Source organism: Empidonax traillii, unplaced genomic scaffold, assembly GCF_003031625.1.
Source record: "Empidonax traillii isolate 1590-97213 ecotype Southwest subspecies unplaced genomic scaffold, ASM303162v1 scaffold1725:size67913, whole genome shotgun sequence".
Taxonomy (NCBI): domain Eukaryota; kingdom Metazoa; phylum Chordata; class Aves; order Passeriformes; family Tyrannidae; genus Empidonax; species Empidonax traillii.
Genome location: NW_020956918.1, coordinates 4132 through 16220, shown reverse-complemented (window position 1 = coordinate 16220; position 12089 = coordinate 4132). Strand labels below are relative to the sequence as shown.

General features: G+C 39.2%; 1 protein-coding gene across 1 annotated transcript in view; it reads right to left on the bottom strand.

The window, feature by feature from the left end:
- Positions 1-5284: 5284 nt before the first annotated feature.
- Positions 5285-12089, bottom strand: part of OPN3 (opsin 3) — a 9998-nt gene continuing 3193 nt past the window's right edge. The window contains exons 3-4 of the mRNA XM_027908492.1: positions 11021-11272; positions 5285-8048 (exon numbers count right to left, since the gene is read on the bottom strand). Coding sequence (XP_027764293.1) covers positions 7788-8048; positions 11021-11272 — 513 coding nt within the window. The 3' untranslated portion in view covers positions 5285-7787. The remainder of the gene's footprint in view (positions 8049-11020; positions 11273-12089) is intronic.

Genomic DNA, 12089 nt, shown 5'->3' with positions numbered 1-12089 from the left:
AGAATAACCAGGAGTGCAGCTTTCAGGTTTGGGGAAAGACTAGCAATGGTGGGGTACAGTATAACTAAAACCAAAACTAGTAAGCAAAAAATAAAATTCTGACAAGTAAAAATCGTCCCTTATATGTATATGTTACATTAGACTGTCTTAGATGGCAAGTCTTTTTTTCCCATGAAAATAACTCCGTTCTCCTTTCCCGTGTCACAGCAGAATCCTGTTCCCATATGCACAGAGCACTCTAAACCCAGATACGACGCTTGGACAGTTTGTACCCTTGTGAGATCTGCTGCATATTATACAAATTAAGCACTGTCCTTGGTACTCTGGAACAGGATGGACCTCTTCTCCTATTTTGTTTCCTTTGCAGAGAAAGCACTAAGCATATAATTGCCACCTCTAGGAAGGAGAAATGGTTTAAGAGATGAGTTTCTGCAAAATGTAGCAAAGCCTGAAGAAAAATAAATTGGTAAGCACTATGCAAGCTCAGTATAAACCAAACAAACAAATAATAAAAAACACACAAAACGAACGACACAACAGGAACACACATACAAAAAAGTCGAATTCCAGCTATAAAAATACAAGTCATGTTTGGCTTCATAACCCAATGGCTCCCCCTAGAGGGTGACATACCTTATTTGGATATAAAATGACTTTGCTATGTAACTGATGTACCTCTCAGGCTGTTTCCAACGGAAGCTGATAAATTCTTAGGATCAATGAATTCGCTGTGTTTAGATGTAACTGCTTGTTATATACAAAATAAATGTATGGATATATTAGATTTAAAGTACTTGCTGTCTCACTTGAACATCATTCTCTCAAAAATTTCTGTATGTACCAATTCAGTCCCTTTCCCCACCGTTAAATCAATAATATCTTCACAAACTTCCTTGCAATAAGGTAGAGATCTCAAATATATTGTGTTTCCCTCTTTACTTATCAGAGTCCACACATCTGGGCCTTCTGTTAGAAAAGAACACAATCTTGATGAAAGAATGTTAAAACTAGTTTAAAAAATACCTAGGAAAAAATAAAAACATGTGAGGGCCTTCACTTGGAAAAAGCAATGCCTTGTTAATCTAAAAATTCTATTTCAAAGGACAATAAATGCCTAGATAAAGAAAGGAAGACATGGTTACCTAATTTTCCGGTATTTGACATTTTCAATACTGTTTCTGTTGCTGTCCATTGTCTTTTAGAGAAAGACATCATCATTGATATGCTGCTTTGTAGTGTTTCAAGGACAGGTTATTAGGATCTGGTGTTCAAGAGCTAAGGCTTGGGACATACTGTTCCTGGGAAACATTCTGTCCACTTGAGGAAGCAACATGTCCATTTCTAATCACTAATTTCTCATTCACCTTGGAAACTGGCAGCATATCATCTCCCAGATTCCTTTGAGAAGCTGAGTGTTTTTTACAACAATACCCTGATCTGGATGTACAAAACGCAGTTAGAGAAAACTCAGAGTAAATATGATTATTATTCTATCACACATTATTGCAGCAATAGGTACCAATAAGCTATCTCAAATACAGCTGTCGAAGCCAACGCTCCCCTCTGTCACTACATTTCATAGCAATTCTCTGGAAAGCATACACACTATTAACTTCAATAGGAGTAGCTGTAGGGCAGGAGACAGACCACTATATCCTAAGCTTTTACTTAAATACGTCTGAAACTAATGACTTGGACTATTTTGTGTAGCTACAGATAGCTACGCTACTTGAAATATTTATGTACTGAACACCTCTAGATTTATACAGTCCTTAACACCCTAAGTGTGTATTAGTCATATGGCTACCATTAGCTCCTCACACCAGAAGAAACACCAGGCATTGTTCCAATGCTTTTCAAAAGAGAAGAATGTCTTCTATATGTTTTTTCCCCCTATCCTGTCCTACTAGTCCCTTACTTAGAAGCTTTCAGGTAACTGAGAAACTGAAAACCATACATAGTTCTGTGATGCGTAAAGTTTCACTGTTTTCTAATGGGTTAAAACAAACACTTATTTTACATCTCTACAAAGCTGTAAGTCATGAACAATAGGAACCATCACGTGACATTGAGGTGTAGACTGGTATTGTGTGATGTACATAGATGCTGTACTAACACTATCTACCCAAAAGATCTTTTAAGGTCAGTGCTGAAAGGGTTCAAAAGTGGACAAAAATCCTCTTCAGTATTTTACCTCTAGGAGGATAATTGGAATTCATGTTCAATAGCCCACAAGCATACTTTAAGCTTTCTTCAGACCCAACTGGTATACATATTACTGAAAGGGTGTCAAATTAAATGTATATTTGGCATAAGGAAAGAAAACCCTGCCTGACTGTGTAAGTACCCGTTTGTGAAGGCTTCAGCATGCCTTAGAAAAGAGCAATTGCAGATGGAATTTTCACTGACATTGTTCTAGATATGGTCCATTCCATGTGCTCAATACTCTCCTCCCACCAGCACAGAAAATCAAATGAAAGGCACAGTGCATTGAGGGGATATTGTTCCAAATCAGTTCGATAAACCATAAAGACAATGGGATACATGAAGCTGAAGAGTATTTTCTCAATAATGTCTCATATCCATCCACCACAGAAACAAAATCCCATTTTAGCTACACCTGGAAGCTTATTAAAATAACAGGAATTCAGTTAATATAAACAAATAGGATGGGGGCAGCAAGCCTATTAAATAAATTTCAATAATTCTACACTGTCTCCTGGCCTCAGTGTCAATCATTTATCTGTGAAGATAGGCTGGTGAAAATTAGCAAGGCTCATCGATATACGAACACTGCTCCCTCAGAGCAGACCTCAGGCTGTTTTGAGACATAATAGATGGAATTTTATCTTCACTTGGAAAAAGTTTCAACAAGGCAAAAAATTGATTTAGAAGCACATTAATAGGCTGTTCCAGTATCATGTCTACACAACCTATATAACCAGTCAATCTGGCTGGGTGCTCCAGAACGTGCTAAGATGAAAACTCCTCAAATTATCACTGTGACATCTGTGATTTCCTATTAGTTAGAGATATCGATTTCCCATAATTTTTCAAAGATAGAAGTATATGCAATATAGACAAAATATAATAGACGTGAAACAGTGAATCTTCCCATGTGCAAGGGAAATGTGAAATGAGAACCAGGCCCAATCATCAGCAGGCATCGTGCTGAGCAAGCCACAAGAGGGAGCGCAAACACTGTTGGAAAACGTAAGGAAACTGGAGGAAAAAGGGACGGGGCAGACAGCGTTTGATGCCAAGTCTGTTGCTAATAATGGGGATTCTAATTCTATTTAATTTCCTCCCTAGCTTTAATGCACTGCAAGTTTTTCTTCAATACTAATCTGGTAAGAACAGAGCGAGAAAAAAGAATTCATAATGTTCACCTTGAGCTGGATAAATGGAATGCAGAAACAGGTCAGAGCAGCAGGCAAAGCAGCCTTGGGTGTCAGGCAAGTGGAACTAAAAGGCTGCAGCACTTGCCTGCGGCAGAAAAAAACGGAGATCAGTTGCGGCTGATCTTCTCTCTCCTGCTTTTCATCCTGCTTTTGCTGCCACCGAGGGAGGGACAGGGGCACATGCAACTACCAGTCCAAACCAAAAGAGGCAGCTACTGTCACCCTTCAATAGCAGCAGGAACAGGCATCCCTATCCTCTGGGACTCCCTCAGCCTTTCCCTTCTCCCCTCCTCCTTTCCTTCATGAGATACAAAAAATCACACTCCTTTACTGTGGTGAAATAGATTGACAAAAAAAAAAAAAAAAAAACACACCTGATAACAGATATTTTCATACTGAGATGTTTATATGTCAAACATGAGTTTGTTAAATCTTACAACCTCATAGCCAGATTCTTCTCACCTCTTACCTCTGGATATTAGACAGGCAAATTCCATTCTTGGGCTGAAGGTTGTTTATATAAGCCAAGGATAAATGTATTCTTAAAGGCTGTTCTTTCTGGCTGGTTTAGCACAGTCTAGTTGTTGCATATCCATTTCACTTAGCTGTTGCAGTATTCCAGCAGGAGACTGATGTTATGCAAGGGACAGGAGCAAAAAGGATATGCTTGTGAATACTGATCTTCTCACTGATGTAATCATTGTGATAAAAAATAATGTCTTACTAGTATAAGGCTCAACTCTTCTGCATGAAGTTAGATACATTCTGCATCAATCTAGTTCTTCTGGGAGCTGAAAAAGGAGAAAGTTCACAAGGCTGTGGGACCAATCTGTACCATACATCCCACAGTTTCCTGCCTGCAGAGAATCCACAACAGCAGAAGCCTCAGCACTGGAAAATGGGTGGGCACAGCTTCACAATTCTTGACTGCCTCAAAACACAGGGTGAGAGGGGATCCCTTCCCCTGTGTGAAAGTGGTGCTGAAATGTCTCCCAGCAGAGTCCTGACACGCTGGAAGGCAACAAATCAACTGAGACTCTTGCATTTACAGGTTACAAATGCCATTCTAACTAAATCATCCTACGTACTTTTCCAGAAATGCATGAAATCAATGAAACATCATTAAGATAAATTAATTGGCTCTGAGGCTATCATGGTACTCACTGCACCTGTCATTTCCCTTTGCATGGCAGGATCACAAAAGTTCTTACCAACTAGTTTATTTAAAATCTTCATAAGTTATGTACTCTGCTCATCTCTCCTTATTCCTTTGCCCTTCACGCTTTCTCCTTCTCCTCTTTCTTAGTCTGCATTTCTGTTACTTTATGAACAGGTAATGGTCCAAATGTTAATGGTAACCATCTTCCATTCCCTATAATGGGTGAGAAAGGTCCAGCATAAATCTCTGCATTTCCACTGTAAAAAATGATTCAGCTGTGACAACTCCAGCACGGACCAAAGATAGAATTGAAACTTTTAGAAACCAAAACTGTGAATAACTTGGTGCTACTCAAAGACCGACTGTTACAGTACTTAAATTCTGTGAGGTGGGAATTTTGCAGTAAACACATAAAATAGTTGCGCTTGAAAGACGAGCAAATAGGACTGCAGCATTCTAACATCACACAGCCACACTTACTAAGCTAATGACAGGCTATAAGAAACAAGGTACATCAAACAGTTCACAAAAGTTATAATTTTAGGCCACTAATTCACACAGAGTAGCCAAGATAAAAAATTTACTACAACTTCTAGTGTTTAGTTTTCATATATTGTTACATAATTTTTAGTGTGATAAATATTGCAGTGGTAACACTTTTGCACATCAATTATTAAAAAAAATCATACGCTGGTTTTGATAATGACTCAAATTTTACCTTAATAAATCTGAACAGTGGATAGTTGCTCTTCACAAACCCTACACTTATATTTTTCAAAGGTCAACTGAAATACAGAAATACTATTGTTTTCTCAGGACCTAATGCTACCCTTCCCGCTGTATCCAACAAGCAACGATACCAAACCATCTCCCACTTGGTGCGAAAAAAAATATTGCACTGAGAACAAAATGATAGAAATAAGGTTCATTTAATCACTCACTGAAGGTCCAATATACAGAAAACACTAAAATAGCAGAATTTTTGTTACAAGGATGGAATCATTACACGTAATGCTAATGTACATATTTCCCCCCTTGTAAACATAAATGTGCATAGATGTAGTGATCACTGGCTGAAAATATAGTTCTTGACATTGTAATGAACATGTTTTAGTAAGGGCAAATCTTTGGTATGGTAAAACCATTTGTCTATGCATTTGTAGCAAAACAAAAGTATGAAAGAAAAAAAGACAAGCATTTATCATCTGTTTTCTCTCAAATTATATTATTTAATCTAGAAACCAGAGTGGATTCCAGATGCACTTTTTAATATGACACAGAGCCAGTTTACCAGTGCCAAAGCTCTAGAGGGGTGCACATACAACAAATTTGCCCCTTCAAAAGCACAGGCACAAGCATTACAAGTCAGTCACTTGTTCTGAGTTATGGCCACTCCCTGCCCTCAGAAACTAGCTGAATGCATTTAGATTTTGATGTTTATTCTTGACTGCAGGACCAGTGGCTGCAGTGCCAACAGTTATTCAGAATATTCCCTCTATAACTCTCAGAAGATTTGCTTCCAGGGGATGCAAGTAGTTTCTTATTTGCTTTTTTTTCTCAGCTTTCACAGAGGTGGAAAAGCTGCATGTTGCAGATCCACACTGCCCATTTAGCAGGGTGAGGCAGAGAAATTACACAGCTGCAACGGATGTGTTAAAGACCTCACTGCCATAATTCAAAATTAGTTCTCTAATTCACTGAATACTGACAGGAAGCCGTGTTTGGGGCACAATCCTATTGCCATTTTGTACCAGCAACACTTACAAAAGGTGAGGGTAGAAAAAATAAAAATCTATCTGTTCTGCTCACTGAGCTCCAAGCAAGGTAATCATTACTCACACTGCAACTCGGGCAAAAGTCACCCTGCTCTTCCCTAACCATTAGTTGTGCCGGAGCAGGTTCAGGATTAATACCAGGTGACACTCATGGTCCATGTAAAAAAAGGATGCAAGATTAAAATCCATAAAGTGCAAATCTTAACTAAAAAAAAAAAAAAAAATCCAATTTTCCCTTTTCACTGACCTTTCTTCATTGGTGCTTTAATTTGCATGATTTTCTTCACTGTGTAACTCAGGGATCCTACCAGGTAGCACCAAAAGAATGGTTTGTTCTCTACAGACAAACAGCTTTCTGGGAGCTTCTGGTTTACCCACAATTCCAGTCATTCCCACCCCCCAACCTGCAAAGCACCAATTCAGGTCAACTAAAGTGCAGTCAACTTCAAACATTCTTTATTCTTCCCTGATAACTCTATGCACTGGCAGTTCAGGGATCAGTGGGATAACTGAAGCTCAAAGGAATCTCAGGAAATTTCTTGTCTGACTTGTTCCACTGCTTGGCTGTCCTTGGGGTGAAAAAGCTTTTTCTTACATCCCATCCAATTCTCTCATCTCAGTTCATGCTCATTGTCTGTGATCTTTCCACTACGAGTCACCCTGAAGAACCTGACTCCATCTTGTTGAAAGACTCCCCATCTCTATTGGAAGGCTGCTATTGGGTTCCCCCTCTAGATATTTCAGTTCCAGACTGGTCCAGTGCATCTCCCTCAGCCTCACCTCAGAGGCCAAGTACTACAACCCTTGACAATCTTCGGGGATTCCACTGAATCCACCCAGGTTTACAGATGCCTTTCTTGTACTGAGGTCCCAAAACTGGATGCAGTATCTAGGTGTGGTCTAATCAGGGCTGAGTTGAGGTCATAATCACTTCAAACTACTGGCTCCAGTCCTATCAGTACATCATGGGATGCTGATTCCCTTCTTTGCTACCAAGGTGCACTGCAGGCTCATGCTCTACACATTAAGCAACAGGACTCCACATCCTTTTCCCTCAGAGCTTCACCCCAGGCAGCCATGGCCTGACCTGCTGTGCTGCAGCATCATTCTTCCTTCCCAAGTGCAGGACTTGGCAGTTGTCCTTGCCAAATTTTATAACATTTCTGTCAGAGCATTTCTCCAGCCTGACCAAGTTCTGAATAGCAATCCTACAATACGCTTTAAGAAAATTCAGAGCAAAGACATCCATCAATAATATTGGAAGAGATTTCAGTACTGTCACCAAAAATGAACCGCTTGCAGAGCTTCAGACACAGAATCCCTTCATTATTTCACAGCTTCAGAATGCGGTTTCCTTTGGCAGCCCACAGATGCTGCCACTGAAACTGGTCTCCAACGTTAATAGTCTACTGGCTGAAATCCACCTCATTCTCATGTCTCTTCAGCTCATCCCTATAGTGGCTTTACTTGGATGACATTTACTTTTGTCTCGTGTTTACTGCTGTCATCTATTTGCTGAGTGTCATCACTGGTGATAATAAAAATGATAGAGGAAGAGCTGAAAGTCACTTTCTTCTTTGGCCTGTCCCCTGCTTTCTGAGACATAACTATTGGTCGTATTGGTTTGTCATTCCCTGCTGCTGGTGTTTCTTTCATGGTCCTCTGGAATCTCATCAGGCGAAAGCACAGGAGTTGCATAAGGCATCGGCGAAACTGCAAGAGAGAATAAATAGAATGAAGTTAAAACTTCCTCAGCATTCACTAGCATGCACGATCCAGTGAAGGGCACAGTGGAGTAAATGACTCAAAATAAATTTCTGCATATTTTCACCTTGTTCTGCGTTAGTTGCAGTGCTGTAACAAACAGAGTGGCTTTGTAGCAGCTACATTTTTCTCTGCACCAGAGCTGCATAGGATTACTGAGCCAGTAGAGGGCACTGAAATGCAATTTAACTTTTTACCAGACACATAATCTACAATCCACAATCTGCAAAGGACAAGAGGACTAGGCTCCAAAATGTGCTACAGGTATTGTTCCCATATTCAAAAATCACACATTTTATCTAGCAGGGGAAGAACATTCTCAGAAATACTTCCCAGGGGGATGCAGAGGGAAGGAACCAGGGGAGCAAGGGGATACAAAATGATGTTTTCTAACTTTAAAATAATTCCAGGGTCTCGAATTTCATAAAAAGCATTGAATGTCACAGATGTAAAATCAAATTTCAATGGTTGGTAACACAGAAGTAAAATGCTGCCATTGAAAATGGAAGGAACAGAAGCCTTCCAGTGGACTAGAAGCTACCTATGGTACAGGAAGTCTGTTCTATCTTGTGACTAAATAATGCAAGGCATTCAGTGAAAGCTCACACCCGTATATAGAATGATAATTCCAGTAGTAGAGCTGTTTTAATTCTCCAGTTATGGTTTCTCTTTCAAAAAAACTGAGATCCAGGTATAGGGGTTAAAGGATGCATTCATTCAGCAGATCCATATCTGCTCCATACAATCTTTTAAAGCTCTAATATGATCATTTGAGGAAATTCTCTCATTTTACAAGTAGTAAGTAGGCAACTTCCTCTTCTTTTAATAACCCATAACAAGACTTGCCTGGAACATACAAAGAGGACTTCATATAACCAACCAAAACACCAATCACAAAACAACAACAACAACAACCCCCCCCACAACTACAAACAGTGGGAAAACGCCAGAAAAGAACCCATCTTTTTTCTGAAAAGGGAGTAGGATACCTTTTTGCAACAGCCTTTCATTTAGCTGTGTTAAGGATTATTCAGTATTATCCTGCATGGCCAGTGACTCTGCTTTCCCAGGTATTATGCAAGAAGCTCTCCAACGTGCCAGTTTGGAACAAGGTTTTGTTATGGAAAATTAATCCTACTCTGGCACAGGGGAGGCCATAGGTCCCATTGGGAAGGGGACCTAGCCAATTACAAGATGACATGGAAAGCTAAACTGGTGCAGGAAAATGGTCATGTGGAGGCCTTGAAAACCTCAGAGAAAGTGTTCTACCTCTGAGTAGCAATGAAGTAGGAGAGCGTAAGTATTTTAGAACAGGTTAGATAAAGGAAGGATATTGCAGAGAACTGGGTTTAAGATTCCTTCTGAGGGCAAAATAACACACACAAAAAAAGGCAAAAAAAAAATCATCATTTTGGTCCTAACCTGGAATTAGAGGCAAGTGAGAAATATTTCACAATGCATCTCCAATAAGCATGTTCAAATGATTGATTCTTATCCTGGCTATGTCTTTACTGGCATTGTGCCAGTTTGATTTGCTTCTGGGTATCAGAACTTACAAATTGTTTTTCAGATAAACTATTCAGCCTGACATCTAGGTACAGAATCAGTGTATTAAAAAAACCACAAAACTCTGTTGAAAACAGTCTTTTAGAACATGACTGTTGTGAGCTCCCCATATCCAGGCCAGCTCTGGTATTGTGCAGCTGTGTAACCATGGATCAGCCTGCTGTGAAACGATCTGTTGGGGAAGAACTGGAAGATGCCATATTGGGTGCTCCTGCCTTTACTTAGGAAAGCATTTAAGCTCATCCTTACCCTCAGTCCCGGCCTGAGCTGCACAGCAGCTTTTGCTTGGCTGCCCGCCTGGCTGATCGGGCCCACTGACTTTGCTGCCTCATCCCTACAGACTGCTGGCTGGTCCAGGCTGCTGGTTGGCAAACATAAACCAATGTAGGAAATCATAGAAAATTCATTCATGGGTTTTTACCCTTTGCCAAGTGATGACTAACTCCAGGTAGCTTTAACTCTATGGTTTCAGAAGTTTACAATGTGCACGTTACACTAGTTAGTGTTAGTGTTAATACACCAAGTTATTATTGAAATACTAACCAAGTTAGTGCTCTTGGTTATGGTGAAGTATGTTCATGTCTAAATAAATTCGCCAACAGCACTTAGCTGCAATCAGTGGTTATCTTCACAGTTATGATGATTTACAGAACAATGTATAGTTTTCTAGTTTCCATCTATTTGGCACAGCTCTGATAACTCCAAATACTTCCATACTCTCTTTGCTACTTACCACCATTAACTCAGTCTACTTTTTGTAATGAAGACCACAGAAGCAGACTAAAAACTTTCTTCACATAAATAAGTATGTCTTCTTAACATAACTTGTCTCCAAAAAACATTTCATTGTCATCCACATGAGATTCTGGCTTTGAATATCAAGAAGCTCTGGTGCAATATTTGAAATACTATGCTGAGCTGTTCAGTCCTTGTGTTGCCACAATGTAAAATCAGAGGTAAGGTTTTTTCTTCCTAAAAACACAGACGACAGATATTCTGAATTTCCTCTGGTGGAATTCTGTTGTGCTATGGGAATGACTCATATGAACTCCTAGTTGTAATCCATTTCATGGGTAAACTGTCAAAACTAGACATTTAAATTCTGACACTCTTTCCCATCTTTTCCATGGGAGTTTGATGTCTCAATTCACATATAAGCAAATCCAATTTCTAATCAGGTGGTACTTTAAGCACCATCAGGGATTTTAGTTCTACTAAACTTCTACCTTTTATCCTAGCCATTCAATTTTCTAAAAAATTTAAGCTTTTCAGATTAAAGTATATCAGATCTAAGCTCCACAACTATGATGCTTGGCTACTAATCATTCAAAAAACAAAATCTTTAATTTACCTACCTTTCTACTCATGAAGATATAGATGACTGGATTGTAAGCAGTGCTTGACTTGGCAAAGAAAGATGGGATGATAGCTACTGTTGGAGTTACAAGGTTGTTATATCCATATGTTATCAGGAGGGAGACCACTGCATAGGGCATCCAACAAATAAGGAATGTGGAGATCATCAGGAAACACATTTTAGCCACCTTCTTTTCATATTTTAGAAGTTTGATCACTTGAACACTCTGGAAATCTTCTACACTGCGAAGCTGTAGAAGAAAACAGATAAATGGTAGGGTGGAATAGCTCTGTGTTTTACTGGAAACTGAATAGTTCTACATTTATTTATAATTAACTCATTCACTAACTTAGTTTTAGGCACAGACGCTATATACCTTATCTTGTGAACCACAATTCTTCAGGAAGTTTACATCATGCTTCCCAGACTTACTGTCTATATTAATTTTAAAAATACAATCTAAGGAAAAATAGAATAGCAAATCTACTAGAAAACAACAAATCCAGTGATGTAACAAAACATGCTGCAGTTATCATTTTAAGTATTTTAGAAAAATAACTTGCCCTCATCCACTGGCATGAGCAAGCTCAGTTTATATTTAGTGGTTCTTTAGTGTCTGACTAGACAGGCCTGTACATCTGTGTCATCAGGAGTCTTAAGAGAGAAGAAAGTTTCATACAAGATTTCTCTGTACTGCTCTGCCACTTTGTTACCCTAAAATTATGAAATTGCTAAAGCAAAATATTAGGCAGCAGATTACCAGCACTGTCTGAGTGAATCATAAAATGAGGAAAAGATGGGACATGTATGTGAGCATTCTCCATAAGTTATCAGTTGCGCCGATATTGTTGACCACAAACTATAATGGCTTCAGACTAATTACCACACTATATTACAGGATTATCTTCTCAAGACTGATGATGAGGAGAGAGAATTCATGAATCAAGAAAACTGTAAACAGAGTTTTCTTCTTCCCTGTTTGCAAGTGAGGATCTGATATGGATTAGTGAGCATAAGCAGTTCTCTAACCTTCCTCCCAGTAAAACTACATAACAAATAGACCTTGA